Here is an 18784-nt window from a genome sequence, read left to right as displayed (position 1 = left end):
TAAATTATTAGTGATAAACTAGTAGAGAAATCAGATTTGCATGAGAAAGTTGAGATTTCTGAAGGGAAGCATAAGAAGTGAATAAAATAAATTTGAGTTTTGAGATTTTAGTGACTAGAAGTGACTAAAATGTGTGATTCAAATCAGCTTCAGTGGAATACTTGTAGACAATGTTTAGTCTCCTTTTTTTAGGTTGAATTCTTATTAAAATCGAATTATTACAAACTTTTTCGGATGTTCAGTGGTTGGGTTCGGCTATAGAATTACTAGCGAATCTTGTCGGGAAGAACCGTTCTACTGATTTTTCTAAAGGCGAACCTAAGTGTATGAAAAAAATATTTGACGTTCGGATTATTCGAACTGCAATCACTTGTTGGCCAAACTTGTACTTCGTAGTTTGGTTTTTTATACGTTGTGACTTACGATGATACAACCGAACCTGGTAGTGTAAAACCACAAGTTAAAGGTTCGGCTATACAACCGCATTTCCAATATGGGTCGAACCTTGCCTTGATGGAACATTCTATAGGTTTGTCTAGTAATCTAACTTTTCGAACTAGCCGAACATGGTTCTATCCGAAATAAATAAGCTTCGTAATATATCAGATAATCATCCGAACCTAAAGGTCTTCTTCATTATACATTGGGTTCGGCTGAAAGCGTGATATTTCAATATCAATCGAATTGTTCTTCTGGAATATAGAACAATGATCTCGGTTCCAATATGCGGATCTGGAGCTAAATCTCTTGCGCAATGCTTCACACAACTCGTTTTGTACTTGTGGTTTTAGTCAATGATCAAAGATTTATGAATCAATAATTAATTACCGACGAAAAATAAAATCAAAAAGGTTTGATAATGATTGGATTAGGTTAGGAATGAAAATGATTTTGGATTTTGATTACTTTAGGTGTATGTTTTAAATTTTAGGTGAAAGGTATAAGTAATTTAAAATAATGAAGGGTAACTTAGTAATCTACACACTGCTTGGACACCCCTTATAAACCCACCCTAGAGATGAATCTTATTTTGTATGCCTCAAAACAAGATTCTACTTGGACCGACATTTATATAAATTTTCAAATAATTAGGTACTACAAATTATGAGGGATGAAATATTAAAGGCTTCTCTTAAATGTAGCCCATATATTTATTAACCACAATCCAAAAAGTTTAGGTTAAACTGAAAAACCAAACAAGTTTTAATTTTGTGTTAACAATTAATACCAAACCAATCTTTCTTAAATGAGTTTATATTTCAACCGGAGCTTATTGATTTGCCTTTGCTAGGTGGAGCTTTTACATGGTCAGATATGCAAAGTGACCCTCTTCTTTGCAGGTTAGACAGATTCTAGTTTAGTATTGATTTGGATGAGATCATTTCTAATGTTATTCAAATTGATTTAACTAGAGTCACTTCTGATCATAAGTCCATCATGATTGTCACTAATCCTAGCATAAAATATAACCCTTTTTTAAGTTTGAAAATAGCTGGATCTTTCATAAAATTATTGCAAAGAATGTGGAATTAAGGTGGAAGAATATGGTCTTTCAAGGTGGTCCAAGTTATGTATTCTTTAAAAGCTTCTGAATCTGAAAATTTTCCTTAAAAGATGGAGTTTGAATGAATTTGGTTCTATGAAGAGGGAGAAAGTTGAATTGATAGTGAAAATTGATTCTCTTGATCAAGTTGAGGAATCTGGCAGGCTTACTGATGCTCGGTGGGAGGAAAGGTGGGTGAGTCCTATGAAATTGAACTCTACTTCATTGATGGAAGCTAGGAAGTGGGATTCAAGAGCTAAGCAAAATTATTTTGAATGGGGTGATTCAAATACCTCATATTTTCATAAAATTCTAGTTTTAGAAGAAGAAGAAATATTATAGCTAAACTGGTAATTGATGGGGCTGAGTGCTTTGATCAAGGAATGATTAAGGAGGAGTTGAGAAATTACTATGTTTTTATCTTTGATGAACAAGATGATGCTTCTCTTTCTATGACTAATTTAAACTTTTCATTTATTGATGAAGAGATGAGGGTATGTATATAAAGATAATTCAGTGAGGAGGAGGTATATAATGTGATCAAACATTTTGGTGCCAATAAGTCTCCAGGATCAGCTGGGTTCTCTATGGAGTTTTATAAGAAGTGTTAGTTCATTATAAAGGATGGTTTTATGAAAGTGATGGTGGAATTTCATAAATATGGATCTTGGGATTGAAGACACAACTGCTCCTTTATTTCTCTAATTCCTGAAAAGGAAGACACTTGCTCTTCTAAATATTTTATGCCATTAAGTTTGTTAGGCAGTGCATATGCCTAAGGTGTTGGCTAATAGATTGAAAATGGCTATGCCTTTTTAGTGTCCGACTTTCAAGGAGCCTTCATCAAAAATAAACAAATCATGGATGGCGTTTTGGTTGCAGGGGAGTGCATTGATGGCATATTGAAGTCAAAGATTCCTAGGGTTTTGTGCAAGATTGATATGAACAAGGCATTTGACAACGTTAAATGGAAAACTTTATTGTGCATTCTAAAGAAACGTGGTTTTGGTGATAAGTGGGTTTCTTGGCTTCATTGGTGTTTTAGTTCAGATAATATTTCTGTGTTGGTGAATGGGAGTTCTACAGAAAAGTTTAGACCAGCTTAAGACAAGGAGACTTTTTGTCCCCTTTTCTATTTTTGTTGGTTGTTGAGGTGTTGTCAAAGCTTCTGGAGGATGCAGTTCAAAGAGGACAGATTCATGGATTTAAGATTGCAGAAAATGAAATTGAGGTGTCTCATTTGCAATTTGATGATGATACACTTATATTTATAAATGCAGATGCTAATGAACTGAGAAGGTTACTGCTAATTTTATCTACTTTTGAGTTGCTGACTGGATTGAAGTTGAACTTAGATAAAAGTTCAATCATTAGAGTAGGTGCTGATAAGTACATCGACGATTTAGCTATGGAACTACGGTGTAAAGTTGAGAATATACCTATTAAGTATCTTGGTTTGCCTTTGGGAGCTACTGCAAGAAATAGTTCAAATTGGGAGGTTATTATTCAGAGGATGGAAAGTAAACTGGCTTTGTGGAAGATGAATTTTTTTAATAAAGCTAGAAGACTAACTCTTATGTAAAGTTGTATTTCTAGCTTACCAATTTATTTCCTATCTCTAATTCATTTACCTGCAGCCGTGGAGATGAAACTTACAATGATAATGAGGAATTTTTTATGGGATCCAACTGAGGACAAAAAAAAGATGTGTTGGGTTTCTTGGAAGATAATCTGCACTCCAAATTGCAATGGTGGTCTAGGTGTGAAGAATCTGAAGTTCATCAACAAGGCTCTTTTATCTAATGGATATTGATATATTCAAGGGAAAATGATGCTATATGGAGAAGGATTGTTCAAGAAAAGTTCAAAGACAACAAGGAGCTGTTTTTTCCAGTTGAGGATACTTTGCCACAATGTAGGGGTTTCTGGAAGAACATAATGAGTCTAGTAATTTGATTTTGGAGGGCTGTGATATGCAGGTGAAGAATGGTAAATCAGTGAGATTTTGGCTTGACAATCGGTGTACTAATGGTCCTCTGAAGAATAGATTTCCAGCTGCATTTAACGCATGTATGGATAAGAATGCCTCTATATCTGAAATGATGAACAATGGCAGACTGCAATGTAATAGAAAGACAATGACTGGGGTGGGGAAACTTTGATGGAATCTTCTGTGCAATGAACTTGGGCCTATACCAGCTTTTGTGGAGGAGTATGTTATTTCATTCAAGGAGACTTTATTTAAGAAAATTTATGAACTTCAGCTGGAGGATGATAATATATGTGAGTTTCAGAAGCATATGTGAAGAAACATACTCCTGTTAAGGTCAGTTTCTTACTCTGGGCAACATTTCAAAAATCACTTCCTACTTTATCTATGCTTAGACATAGGGGAGTCAATGTGGCGTCTGAATCTTGTTACTTATGTCAGTAAGAGGTTGAAATTGCCGATCATTTATTTCTACATTGTAAGTTTTCTTATGATGTTTTGATGGAATTCAAGAAATCCTTTAAAGTTAATTGGGTTATGTCGGCTATCCTTTTAGGTCTATTTTGAATTTTGGTCTCACTGTAAGCTTAAGGAAAGATGTCATGATGTTTGGGAGAAGATACATTGTATGATTGTTTGGCTTATTTGGAATAAAAGAAATAGTAGAGCTTTTGGAGCTAGGAATATAATCGTGGAAGAGATAGTTTTATTAACCAAATAAACTATTTTGTTCTGATTACAGGATAAATAAACTTTTAAGGATGTTAATGTAAACTCTACATTGTTTAATTGGGAAACGATTTTACACTGGTGATGTAAGTGCTCGAATCCTTTCTGGGTTATAAATATCTCTTATTTCAACATAATTTTCTTTTTTCGAAAGAAAATAATAATTAAACTTAGATTGTCTTTTTTATACTCCAAATCAAAGTAAACCCTATCTCTTTTTTTAATCATATTTGAAATTATTCTAACAAATTGGCCAATTATAAACCCTAATTCTTACCTTTCCCCTCCAAAAAAAATAAACCATAATTCTTAATCTTATCTAAAATGATTTATTTTTACTCAATCATGATTATGCTAAAATTAATAGGGGTATATGTTCTAATTATTTGCACAACAACATCAATTGAAATTAAATTAACTAAGAAATTGGTTTCGTAGAACTTTACACATAAACATAATCTATAAGAAATAATACTTTAAGATGATTATTTTTTTCTTAATCATTAATATGATAGATTTGAATGAGGATATTGATTATTCTTCAAAAACATTAACTATGTTAAATTTTTTACATAAATTTAATTTAAATGTAAAAAATAGATAATTCACTCCATTGTTGTTGTTGTTGTTGTTGATCTAGGGTTTTACGATAATCTTATTATTTTGGATTATATACAATAATTATTAGTATAATTTTGGGGGCTATGTGGAATTATTATAAATATATATTTGGTTAGTTAAGCACTTAGTACTTTAAATAGGTTATGATTAATAAGGGTGGGGATTGTTGACAAAATGTTTTGACAAAACCTATCAACAAAATTTTTAAACCATGGGATGTTATATATTTGATGGTCCACATCTTTGATGACGTGTCACCAAATTTTGTGTTAGTACTTGTTTGGATTAATCACTTACTGGGGCAAAGATATAAGGAAGATAACGGTAAAGGAGAATTTTCCTGTGATCGATTTTTTTTAGGTTATATGAAAATATATATTTGATATTAATATGATTCAAACAAATATGATTTTATCATTTTTAATGGAAAATCTAATTCAATTATTCTTTCCACTCAATTGTTTCTTATTTCACCAGAATAGCATTCTCTTTCTAGATGGTCGATAGGCTGACATCATGATTTTATAGTTTAGATTCATAACTATAACAATGATCTGGAATGGAGGGAAGGGGAGGGTTCAAATATAGCATCATCTTCCAAAAGAAAAATTGATATAGATCATTTGTTTATCGAATTTTTGTTAGGATGGCAAAGATGAGTGACGTTGGAAATCCATTTTTTTTTATCAGCATAACAAAAAAGTGAAAGTTTACCGGTAAAAGATGATTAGGGATATAGATTTCAGAATTTATATATAAAAAATTGCATATCCAAAGAGAATTGAGATGTACATGAGAAAGAAGAAGACAAACATTATATTTAAAACTTAATTTTTCACGACCAAACACACACAATAAACGAATTATGTGCCACATCATCAAAATCATGGACCATTGGATCTATATAATCTTATGGTTGAAAGGTTTTGTCAAGAAATTTTGTCAAATCCTTTTGTTACAGGATCCCTACCCGGTTAATAAATGCATAAGCTAAGTCTAAGAAAATCCATATTAAATACAATGGTGTTAAGCTTTCATATTTAGACCTGACTTTTGCCCCGATTTTTCAACTTTTTTTTTTTGCTACATTCAATTTAGATACGCATTTAGCATAAATTCATTTATGATAGTTAGATCCTATAAACTAAAAGGGATGAAATATTAAATAAGAAGGTGTTAAAGAAAGTCTTAAAATTAAAATTAAGAAAGTTTTATTTTCGGATTCACCTCCATGTCATATTTTTTCGTTGGTTTTATTTAATAATTATTCAAAAATAAAATTAACTGTTAAGATTTTAGCACATAAAATACTCTAAGGGTCACATCCTGTACTCTTGGAAATAATTTATTAGCTGTATGGTTTTATATTTACTACATGCGTAATCTCTCATAAACAAAGGTCTTAATAAGACTTCCACGTAGACTTTTTACACCCGCTGTTGGAGATGCTTTCATAGCTATATAAGTTTGTTCTTGCTAATAGTTGAAAATATGCATGCTGGTTGAAATCTTCCAAATGTAATTTTGGTTCTGTATTGTTCAGTACTATCTTTTTAAGTTTTCAAACACAAGCTCAATTCAGGCTCGTTCAGATAAGATTTACTCGTATGATCCAATAGTCTTGTATCAAGAAATAATAATTGAATAAGCAAACTGTTTCATGGACTGCTCAAATTGGGGATTATCTGGGTTGATGTCCAGTTGGATAAGGGGTGTTTGAGTCTTTTAGGGTATTAGAAGGGACTAAGTTACTCTTCTTGTTGTTTTTTTCCTTTTTTTGATTGGATTGAGACAATGTTGTTCTTCTGGTATATATTTATGACTAATATATTAGAATTTGAACTATCAGTTACTTGGAGTAGAAATAATTATCGATTTTTAAAAGTCAATGGTATCGCATCAAATCAAGATGGTTTGGTGCAATTTCGAACGGTGTATCAAACTGTGTGGGACAGTTTTACAAACATAGGAACCATCTCTAATAGTTTCGGTTATGTCTTAGTAAAAAAAGGTACCGAACCACATCGTGTACAACTCTACCTACATTTTATAATACTCAATTCACTTTAAAATGACTCGATTATTAATTGCTTTACGCATTTTGTTTGTTAATATTAGGGGAACTTGGGGATGCCAACCACCCCGATCTGGAATGTGGGTCAGCTCCCTGCGTCAAATGTTTACCTATCTGTTGAAAATCACGATATAAAAATCGGTTGGGTTACCCAGCTAAGTACCCACAATCGTTTTGGTATTAAAGAACACCTGATTGATTATGAATTTTTTTGTAAACATTTAACAAAAATCGAGAAGGTAGTTTAAGAATACATTTTTCTACTCTAATACACGAATAATTATTATAAATAGTTAGAAACCAAAACCAAAATCAACTAGTTTTTATTTTCGATCTAGCCAATTCTGATACTCACTGAAAAATTATTATACGCAATACATGTTCGATTGTGAACGTGTTATTCATGTAAAAAAAACATCATTGAATAAGTGACAAGGCTTATAACCGATTGCAAATGTGTTTTTCTCATTTTAAGACTATCATACTCAATCGTCTAGGTTTATAATAAAAAAATAGTTAATTACGATTATGATCTTCAACTACCTGATGGGTTTTAATCAAAAGCTAACTATATGGGTTTTAATATATTTGAAAAAAAAAACTTCTTCGTAGAATCCGCTAGGTTAAAGACTCACGAAAGATGGTCCTAATTTTATTTGTAGATAACTTTGGTTCACGAAGAGATTTTGAATTACTATATACATTTCGAGTAAGTAATCAATTTTTAAACCAAGACGTATATTTTAGTCGTGGGTGAAGGATTTTCTGATCACATAGTACATTTGGGACTACTAACCAAATATTGGAGCGCGACCAGGCTCTTTAAAGAATTTGGGTTGTTAGACAAAATATAAGTCATGAAACATATTTTTTGGTCACATGAAAATTCAGCCCAGAAAGAAAAATTTGAGTCAAAATGCAGATTATAGGTCACATGGTCAAAATTTAAATGATTAGAGCAAGGGCTATGGGTAATGTCATCCTTCCAAATGAAAGAGTGCACTACCAATTTGAGCAAATTAGGCTCTCTTATGGGTAGGTTTTAACCCATTTTTTCCCCAAATCCTTCCACACACTCGTTCAGTCGAACGAGTAGTTGGGAGTTCCCACTAGACGGGAGACTATCCCCCATCAGGAAAAAGAAACTTTTAGTACAAAACGGGGGACAGTCCCCCGTTAAAAACTTTTTTTTTTCGTTTTTTTTTGACTGAGCGACTATCCCCCGTCTATGCAGCCTTTTTTGTAGGTTTTTTTGTTTGACGGGGGACTGTCCCCCGTCTAAGAAGAATTTTTTTTTTTGGACGGGGACAATCCCTCGTCTGGTCCGAAATCCAATTTTTTTTAACTAAACGGGAGACTGTTTCTAGTGTAGTGTCTTTTTTTTGTATTTTCCCATAATATCTTCACTCGTTCATATGGACGAGTAGTCTTTCATATAAAAGAGTTAGTCTCCATTTGAAGACTATCCATAGCCTTTGCTCTGAGGATAAATTATGATCTTACGAGTAAAATAGGATTACATGTCAAATCTTATGCCACCATGATATATTTTAAAATTTGAAATATATTTGGTATCACAAAAAGCTCGTGATTTAGCATGCATACTTTATATCACAAGTCATTTTTTAGATCAAAATAATTTTCGGAGGGCAAAGTTTTATTTGCTTAATAATTTATTCAACAAAAATTTAAGATATTAAAAAAAAAAAGTCAAAGCAGCTTAAGCTAGAACAAAGAATAAAACAAGGGAAGAGTAGAAAAAAAATAGCCAAAAACCAAAAAAAAAAAAAAAAACTATACACAAAATCGATAATATGCCACCTCAAGCATCCCAGTACTACACATCCAATATATACTTCCGTGTTACCTTCATGCAATCTACACTTCTATTTGCTACAAAAAGTTACAAATAAGTTCACTTCCGTATAACAAAAAATAGATTTGCATAATAAAATTTACTGCAAATAAGTTTAGCCAAAACCACTCGTAAGATAATTTTTCTTTACTAAAGCATGTTACAATTAGTTTAGAATCAAAAACATTGACGATATTCCTCATATTACTGTCTATAATCCATCCCAAAAAAATATCACAACCAAAAACTTCAACAACATAGTCAGGCCAACACCAATACAACCTGCAACTGCACCAATCACTTGTCAGGGATGATCTATACATATAAACCTATACCTTGTATCACCAAGATTATTAAGAGTAACCTTGTCATAATATATTATATGCTCACTCCTTTACGGTCTAGTCCACATATATCCTCGGCCACCTAGTTCCCCTCTTAAAATAAAACACAATCCGAAAATTATAAGATGAAACTGATAAAATATTTTTCATTACACATGTTGCATTCATGATTCTAGACTTGAACTGATTGCCACATATAATACTTTACTTATTTGTAAAACCAAAGAATCATTATTGTAAAATATGCAACAATTAGCCAATTTTTCTTTACAAGAATGCTTTTAAGGGGTGTTAACTTAAACGCATCATTAAAACACCTAGGATTTGAGAAACTGAAAGAAGTTTCCCAACCAACTCCGTACAAACTTAGTAAAATCACAAAACCAGAGCACAAGGATCATGTTATCCCGATGATTCCTGCGAAACAAATTGAGATCTTCTTTCCGGAAGAGTTCATCATTACGTAAACTTTCTTTGCGGCTTCCATACACTATTAGAATTAGGATTATTTGGAAAATATAAGGGTTTTAAACTTTCTTTGACTATTCCAAAGTCTTATTTCAGAATCCTTTTCAGGGGCAAAAAGTTATTTTGGATCACATGGAAGGATGCGTTACAAAAAAATATGGAACATATAACCTATTTTAGATCACCAAACGAACTATAAGGCACATGGTAGATTTGGGGTCAAAAACTAAACTTTAGGTCATTGGAGCACCGAAGGTCTCAAGACAAATTTTGAATCACATGGAAAAATGCTGGTCACATATGAGACTTTGAGTAAAAAAAAAAGCACATGGTAGAATATTGATCACGATTCTCAATAAATACTGAGCCACATGAAATATTATGGGCTATACATAAAATTTGGGGCCGCAGTGACATTTTTCTTAGTCACATGCAAATTCTGAGTCACTATGCAAAGTTTTAATTAACAAGGAAGATTAATGACAAAATATAGATATTTGAGAAAATCATAGCAGGGTGTAATTTGGGCCCGGCCGGGCAGCCTAGCATGTTTCCTGATCCAGGCTAGGCTAGACGTGCCTCATATCCAGCTGTCCAAATACCCCATCAGGCAGGGCACACCAGGTAATAACTTATTTTGAGGCCCAAAACCCATTCTTTTAACCAGGCCAGGCATCCCAAACAGGCTAGGCTTTTTGTACTGTACAAGTTATATAGTAACATATGTTCAAAATTCGGAGATTAAATGAATTATAGTTAAAACAATTTTAAATAATTAATCTTTTAAACGTAAAATAAAAATAAAATTTCAAACCCAAAATATAACCAAAATTTTCAACTGAAACTAAAACCTTAAGAAAATTCAAACGGAACTAGACAGAGTTGTTTGAGCAGCTATCAGGTCGGCTATTAAATTTTAGTGAACGTCCGAACACGCCAACGTAAGCCAACCAAGCCAAGTCAGGCAGCCCGTAAAAGGCTGTAATAGGTTCTGGGCTCCTAAGGTCACAAATAGGTTCGGACGGGTACAAACAAGCCGCGTATTTTTGGGTATTATTCACAGTCCTAAATCATGGCCTTCGTGTTTGGTTTTTGGTCATCGTGCAAGTTGGGAAATAAAAAAGGTTATGGGTTACATGTAAACTTTGGTTTATGGGGCAAATTCTGGGTATGTTTTTCCAATTCAAGGTGACCTTTGTTATCCCAACTCTAATCATTAAGCTTTTGTGGTATTGATAGAGAGTGTTTGGATGGCAACTACCTTAAAGTTTAAGGACCAGATTTCATGATGATATTAACTATTATCAAAAGAATCCAAAGACAAGAAATTGGCCGGTAGCCTCGTAACAAGTTGGGCACCAACGCCTTTCTAATGACGATCCTTATTCTATAAAAAACAAAATTGCTAACTTTAATATTGAATCATGGCTCGGTATGTAGTGTCTCAATCTGTTCAGAAAAGCCACTATATCATCACCAAGTTCACTAAAAGCAGGGAACGACAAAACACCTAAACCATATCCCAGAACACTACACTTATCTAAATATTAACTTTGACATTTGGAAATTTATGGGAGAAAATAAAAACTTTGACAGTAAAACCACTTTGCATCTACGGGAGTAAAATCAATTGCTTCTTATTGACTAACTAACAAATTCGTAAAAACATAAATTAATATAGCACACCTAAATCTCAACCAACAATTTGGACAACCACACCAATGGTCTAGTCGAATACTTGCATAATGTTTTGTGAGTATTCTTCTAACTAATTAACTGTCGGCATGTTGATGTTACAACCTGACCGAAATTCTGTAATCAAAATTATGATTTTAACATTAAAGTATATAACCTGAGCGTAGAAACTCTCTTAAACGGCGTAGCCTTTGGCACGGCGGTGTGCTCATAACTTATTTGCAGGTCCCCAATTAAAACCAGAAACGGAAAGAAAGAAGAAGAAGTAAAGAGGGGGCATTATTACTGCACAGTCAGTCACAGACTGTCCCCCTTCTGAATCACATTCATGAACACACAGAGCAGTAGTGATGATGATGATTACCAATGATCCCGTTCCAACACGTTTTTCATTCAAACCGATTTGAAAACCAACGACTCATATAAACGCGTTACAAATTTGACGGACTTCCCAAAACTTCTTCTTCCCTCATAAAAAAACACACAACGAGTAATAATAAATATTTACCTCCAGCGTCCAACAACTCTTCCTCACGAAAACCAACAATGCATCTGCGAGAAACAAAATCAAAATCCCAGAAAAAAAATTCAATTTCACAGATCTTCTTCATCCAGTTAAAAGATTTTTTTACTGTAGAGAAATACAAACAGAATGAATTTTATGAAGAAATATAATCAACGGTCAGATTTTAGAAATCATATTTACTAACATTCTGAATTTTCTCCTCCCCCTCCCTCTCTCTTACTAAATTCAGCATTTAATTTTTCCTTATTTTCTTCTTATTCTAGGGTTTCAGTGTAATTTCTGAGTAATAGTCATACCGTAGTCCTCTCAATAGTCATTATCATTCAAGGAAGAAGAAGATGATCTTCATAGGATCTGCTGTTCTTATTGTTATTATTAATGCACAATGTTTACTGTTACATACACATAAAACCATGAAACAGAGGTATTTATAAAATTTGGGGTTCGTTTTTCTTCTTACACAGAGAGATGGGCTGTGGGAATTCTAAAGTAGATGATCTACCGTTAGTAATTCGTTGCAGAACAAGAAAGGAATTGATTAAAGCAGCTGTTGATCATAGATATTCACTTGCTGCATCACATATTACTTACTTTCGTTCTTTGAAAGATGTTGGCGATGCTCTTCGGAGATTTGTTGATGAGGAATTGATTATTGGCGGCAGTAATGACCATCTTAATTTATCGGAACCGTCTTCACCAGTATTAACACTACCATCGGAGGAAGGTAAGAAACCCAAGAATAATAATAACACTACATCTTCATCTACTTCAATTTCTCATAATCATCACCACGATGATGATGGTCACTTGCATTTTGAGGATTCGGATTCGAGTGTAAATTCAGATTCAGTTTCGTCAGGCCATATACATAGTCATAGTCATGATCATGATAGTCCTCCACATTATCACTCAGAACCACCACCAATTAGACAACAACAAGAACAGCAACCTTATTATTATCCGTCTCAACCCAATTATTATCCCTCTCAACCAGATTTCTATCCGTCTCAACCTGATTTTTATCCGTCTCAACCTAATTATTATCCCTCTCAACCTGATTATTACAATAGTCAATCTCAACAACCAAGAATGAATACATATTTTATGAAGAAACCAGGTACTCAAATTCCTTCAATGATTTATGAAGAGCCACAGTCACATTCATCAAGTTTTTATCCTAGTTACCCTCAGTGTGGAGGGAATGGTGGTGGTGCTGGAGGATATTTTGGGGTTCCAATGGGTTTTCCTTCTTCCTCACCTCAGAATCCGCCTCGTTATGATCCTAATTTTTGTGATCCTTATGGTTATAATCAGCCTCAGAGGAATGCTGCACCAAGTAGACCTCCATCTCCACCTCCACCTCCTGCACCTGAAGTTTCTAGTTGGGATTTTCTAAATCCTTTTGATTTGTCTGAAAATGCATATCCTAATTATCCCGGGCCTAGATATGGAAATGGAACTACCAGCAGTAGTAGTCCTGATTCTGTTGAAGTAAGAAGGAGAGAAGGGATTCCTGATTTGGAAGATGAAATGCAGCAGCAACACCAACAACATCCCACAAAACAATCACACAAGGATAAACAAAGATTCAGGGGAGTTCCTGATTCTGGCGACGGCAGTTCTAGATCAATTCATTCTAATTCTAGAGGAGTTCCGGGTACAGGGGAAGGCACATCTAAAGCTGTACGAGCAGCAAATGTGGAGATTAAAACAAATTCAGTTGAGGAGAAAGAGAGTACTAGCAGCCCGGAGTCAATTACAATAACAGAAAGTAGCGGGGGAGAGGAGGAAATAACAAGGAAGAAGGGGGTAAGTTTTGAGATGGATATGCCATCGTCCGCCTCACTTCAGGATAATAATGGATCCTCAAACCCAAGTAACTTAACTGCAGTGTCCACAAATGTCACACGTGATATTGATGAAGTCGTCAAAGAAATCAGGGATGAATTTGAGGTTGCTTCAGGTTATGGTAAGGAGGTTGGGGTGATGCTTGAGGTGGGCAAGCTGCGTTATCAGTCTACTGGCAATGCACTAAAAGGTACCATTTTATCAATGCACTCAATAATGTCTTTCTTTTGTTATCAACTAATACGAAATTTCTTGCTGAGTTGTTACTGTCATATCAAGTCTCTTTAGAAAGTGAAGCTGTCACTCCATTAACCACTTCAGTTTCAGTCACATACTTCAAATTTTACTAATTTTGTGATAGACTTTGTGCAAGAGAGTTATATCTTTTGTTAACAGCTATTGTTGAGCCAAACGAGCTGATACCGGCTTATTGACAGCAGCTGTAGTCTTAAGATATGCATAAAAGGAGGTGATTAAACAGAACATGTGTATAAATGCTGACTACAGAGATTGTAAAATGCTGTCTTTCCTTGTGTGAGGTTTGTGTAAGTTATGTAATACTTACTAGGTTGTTTTTGAACCTGTTGTCCCCGTGCAGGGATCTCTTCCAAGATTCTGAATCTGGTAGCACCTACCACATCGAAACATTCATACAATCATTCTCGGCGATCACGGCCTGCAAGTGTAATGAAAATGGCCAAGACAAACTATGGGGAACCTGAGGAGTTCAAATTGAGCCCAGGAAGCCTTTCCGTAACTTTGGAAAGACTCTATGCGTGGGAAAAGAAACTTTTTAAGGAGGTTAAGGTATGATATGCAGTACATTTACAGGTTCCTTAAATTTTCTGTAAGTGATTATACGATGATTTAAGAAGCTAACTTCTTTCTTTGAGCTGCTGCTGCATTTAATTCACCAAGCATGACACAATAATTAGCTTTAGATCCCGGATAATTCACATTGTTAGCTTAGAAAAGGCGGTGTATACCCGAGAAGAACAGTGTATCTTTGGGAATCATGTGTGTAATGAAATTGAAGAGAATATTGGACTTGTCCAAATATATTTGGAAATTTTGATCTGGTCAAATCAGTTCGGAATTTTAGTGACAAAATGGAGATGGTTCCGAGTTAGAGTCCTTATCAATTTCATGCCCTAAGAAGGTTCTATGCTAATTGGATGGATATCTTCCCCAACTGTTATTTATTTTTTTCACATTGGCAAATGTGTGTTGAATCTTGTTGTTTGATTTGCAGTTTCACCCTCACCTTGTCCCACATTAGAAAGCCAAGCTTGTTCCATATTCTAGATGGATGTGGATGCATTGGTCCTTAACCGTTGATGATTTAGACGTTGTCCACTTACATGTATTCATATTCTGATTGTGGCCACTGGTGCTTGGTTGTTACAACTTTTTCCTGTTCATATCTTGATTAATCTTTTTTAGGTGATTTTAGGATGAGGAAAGACTACGGGTTGTGTATGAAAAGAAATGTAAGAGGCTGCAGAATTTGGATGATAGAGGCGCAGAATCCAACAAGATCGAAGCTACACAGATTGCGATAAGGAAGTTGCTCACTAAAATCAATATTGCTATCAGAGCTATTGAGTCTATATCAAGCCGAATTAACAAGTTAAGGGATGAAGAACTGCAACCTCAGATAACAGAATTGATTCATGGGTATGCATTCCTACTTTTCAGATTGATCTACTTCTCTGACAGGCTTTGTTAACTCCTCACCTGACAAAATAATCTCTATGAAGATCTAAATATTTTTCGTAGGGTTTTCATTTGCATCACTTATCTCATCCTGTTTATATACCGAGTGTCATATTCTTGTAGCTATTGGTTCTGTTTTTATTTCTTTATTTTTATTTGGTGTCCTCTCCCTGGTCTCACTTTTATACTTTGCTGAATTTGTACTCTTAATCCTAGGGTAATAATGGACGTAAACTGTGGAGTTATAAGTAATATACAAAAACCTAGAAATGGAAACAGGAACATCTTCGCTGGAAAGGTAGCCTGCATGTAGGTTAGTCAGTCCACTTCACCTAAATGCTAGGCTGCGGCTGTAGCTACATTTACTGGTTCATAGTAATGTGAATACCCAATTAAATGAGTCGTAGCATTGCCTCAAGTATATGTGAGCATATGAGGCGCATATTGACAATAAGGAAGCATTTCTGCTGTGTATGAGCAGGTCAGCTTAATTGCTTGAAGTATCCCGCGCAAGGAGATTTCAATTAGTCCGGATACATCTCAACATGCATAAAAAAAATAATCCTACTACGCAGTCCATACATATCATTAAAAAATCAAACCAGAGATGAAAATGTGTTTGAAGTATCTAAGTTTTACTAGCTCTTGATGTTCTGCAGATTGATACGAATGTGGAAGAACATGCTCAGGTGTCATCATAAGCAGTTCCAAGCGATTGTAGAGAGCAAAAACCGTACTCTTGTTGCAAGAACTGGTGCTGGACGAGATTCAAGCTTGAAGGCTACCATGGAATTACAAGTGGAGCTTCTAAACTGGAGCAGCCACTTCAGTGATTGGATAAGCACTCAGAGATCTTATATTGAATCCTTGAACGGCTGGCTCCTGGGTTGTCTTGTTGAGGAACCAGAAGAAACATCCGATGGCGTCATGCCTTTTTCCCCTGGCAGAGCTGGTGCTCCCCCTATTTTTGTGATCTGCAACGATTGGTATCAAGCATTTGATAGGCTTTCAGAGACTGAAGTTGCGAACACCATGAATGCGTTTGCTTTGAGCTTGCATCAGTTATGGGAGAGACAGGACGAGGAGCAGCGACAAAGGCTAAAAGCTGATTACCTATCGAAGGATTTCGAGAAACGGCTAAGAACCCTCCAGAAGAAGGATATCAAGACCAGGAGTGACTTGGATACGTTATCTGAAAGGTCTGTTGTTCCAACTGGAAGTGGAGTTTCACACCCACTGGATGATCTCAAGGTGGATCTAGATTCCATGAGGAAGAGGCTGGAAGATGAGAAAGCAATATACAAAGAAACAGTTAAACAAGTTCATGAGGCTGCATCAACCAGTTTGCAATCTGGTCTGATTCCAATTTTTGAAACCCTGGAAAACTTCACTTCAGAGACTCTGAAAGCTTACGAGAGTGTCCGCATACAGAACGTTGGGCAACCTGCATAGGATGGCGAATTTTGTCTTCTGATTTTAACTTAATGTGCAGTACCTTGGGGCTGCAAGGAACCTAATCATGGTAGCCTTGGATAGTGATGTCATGTACAGAGAAGATACACAAGAAAGTGGCAGTAGTGCAGCAGAATTTCCAATTAACATAGGCTTACTGGGAAACTTGGAGATCTGGGACTGGATTACCGGTTCTGCATGGTGTAGCAAAGTAGTTAGACAGGATTTGTACATAAATTCATTTATTGGTTGATTGGTTGGTCAGTTAGCAAATAGATGGATGGAGAGTTCTCGAGTAGTTGCGAGAAAGTTTTGAAATTAGAATTAGGTAGATATATAATTCTGTGGATGATTTAATGATGAAAACCTTGTGTTATTCAGAGAAAAAAAAAAGGCCAAACAACAAAGAAATAGAAATGTTAGAACGGATACTCGAGGGAAATATCAAATATTAGTAAATACCCTCCGCTTATAGTCAGTCGCTACAGCTTTCCGGATTGTTTTTAGCTTTGCAATCCACGATAACCTTGAATTTCTTCAAATATTTTGGAGCTTTACAGTCCGAAATAGGACTTTGACGCTGATGATGGAGATCGGAGTCCTTGCAACACGCCTTTTTACGGAAGTATTATTATAGCGAATGTTCGGTTGAATCTACTTGCTTGGTATATCAAGTCTGTTATCAAATCTAGACGCCAAACTTATTTTTTGGTTTAGTTTGTTAAAGTCAGTTACGATCTAGGTAGCAGGGTCTCTAAGTTGCTCTTGAAGATTGAAGATCACATGCTTCATTAAAGGGTAGTAACTAAGAATTGTGAACTCCTTCCTCTGTATCTAAAGCACTCACTCGTTGGAACAATAACTAAGACATCAGTGAGAATGAGAATTGACCTCTGAATAGGTCTCCATCTTATAGAGAATGAAAATACGAGTTCAACAAGCCAAAAAGTCTGTTACATGACTAAAAGTTTTGGGTGAAGTACTACTCTTCTGCACGCACTTTTGATTGTCATATTTGGCTAGTTTCCGAACCATGTTATCTTTTTGTTGCTTCCAAAACCAAGTTCTAATTAATCTTAAAATAAGAGACAATTATAACTTAAGTAAATACAGTTTTTGCTAGTAATTATTTATATAATTAAGAAAGCCGATGTTGCACAACTATAACTATCTAGAAGCTATCTCTTAAAGTTCATATCTATAGTAATTACTTGACGGCGGTATCATTGTAGTTCAAAACTCGCCAGCATTAAAATTTTACCTTTTAAGAGAAATAAAATTTGATGCATAATTTTTACAAGCTTCACAACAAGACTACTTGAATTAAAAAAAACTTAGTAACTTAGCCTGGTCATTCACCGTAAAAATAGGATTCATGTTCTTTATAAATTATCCCTTGACAATCGTGTAACAGATGCATAAGGTTGTCCTCCATCTCTTCTGATCGTTTATGTCAAGGGTGAGACTTCGAAGACTTCACTTAGGGATCGCGAAGTATATGACGACTTATCATTTTGATAGTTCTGAATCTCATATCTTTATTTGATTGTCCATGTAATTCTTTCTATTCTAAGTTCCTTCTCTTTTGCTATAAGGTCGTTCAAGAATTATCGATCGAATTCAAGATTCAACGGATATTCATATATAATATTTTATACTAATACTTGTTGGTCGGAATACATATTTGAAGTTTCTACAAGAATTCAACTAAGACTAATTTTAAGGTTATTTATTCTTGTAAGGAAGATTTGATTATGTATACATCCTAAGGAAACAACAACTCAATTAATCTTGTTGAGGCAGGGTAGCGATAGTCTTCTCAACAGTTTGGCAGCATCTTCGAAAGAGAATAATTGTTCTTTTAAGTTCTTCAAATGCAACTACTAAAGTGAATTGGCGTTTCATTTTGTAAGGGTTTTCAGA

At 34.8% G+C, this 18784-nt stretch overlaps 1 protein-coding gene across 1 annotated transcript; it reads left to right on the top strand.

The window, feature by feature from the left end:
• The first annotated feature begins 11787 nt into the window (after nucleotides 1-11787).
• On the top strand, nucleotides 11788-17278 carry LOC113346451 (nitrate regulatory gene2 protein-like). The gene is made up of 5 exons (XM_026589994.1): nucleotides 11788-12000; nucleotides 12310-13883; nucleotides 14292-14500; nucleotides 15147-15370; nucleotides 16069-17278. The coding sequence occupies exons 1-5, from the start codon at nucleotides 11972-11974 to the stop codon at nucleotides 16859-16861; spliced, it is 2829 nt and encodes a 942-aa protein (XP_026445779.1). The 5' UTR covers nucleotides 11788-11971; the 3' UTR covers nucleotides 16862-17278.
• The last annotated feature ends 1506 nt before the right edge of the window (nucleotides 17279-18784 follow it).

Source organism: Papaver somniferum, unplaced genomic scaffold (genome assembly GCF_003573695.1).
Source record: "Papaver somniferum cultivar HN1 unplaced genomic scaffold, ASM357369v1 unplaced-scaffold_99, whole genome shotgun sequence".
NCBI classification, from domain to species: Eukaryota; Viridiplantae; Streptophyta; class Magnoliopsida; order Ranunculales; family Papaveraceae; genus Papaver; species Papaver somniferum.
This window is presented reverse-complemented; position numbering and strand designations above follow the sequence as displayed.

What these genes read in the sequence shown, in the direction of transcription:
- LOC113346451 (XM_026589994.1), top strand. Translation starts at nt 11,972, where the DNA reads ATGAATTTTATGAAGAAATATAATCAACG. An exon ending in AACTTTTTAAGGAGGTTAAG is followed by an intron (nt 14,501 to 15,146) that starts GTATGATATGCA and finishes AGGTGATTTTAG; the next exon opens with GATGAGGAAAGACTACGGGT. An exon ending in ATAACAGAATTGATTCATGG is followed by an intron (nt 15,371 to 16,068) that starts GTATGCATTCCT and finishes GATGTTCTGCAG; the next exon opens with ATTGATACGAATGTGGAAGA.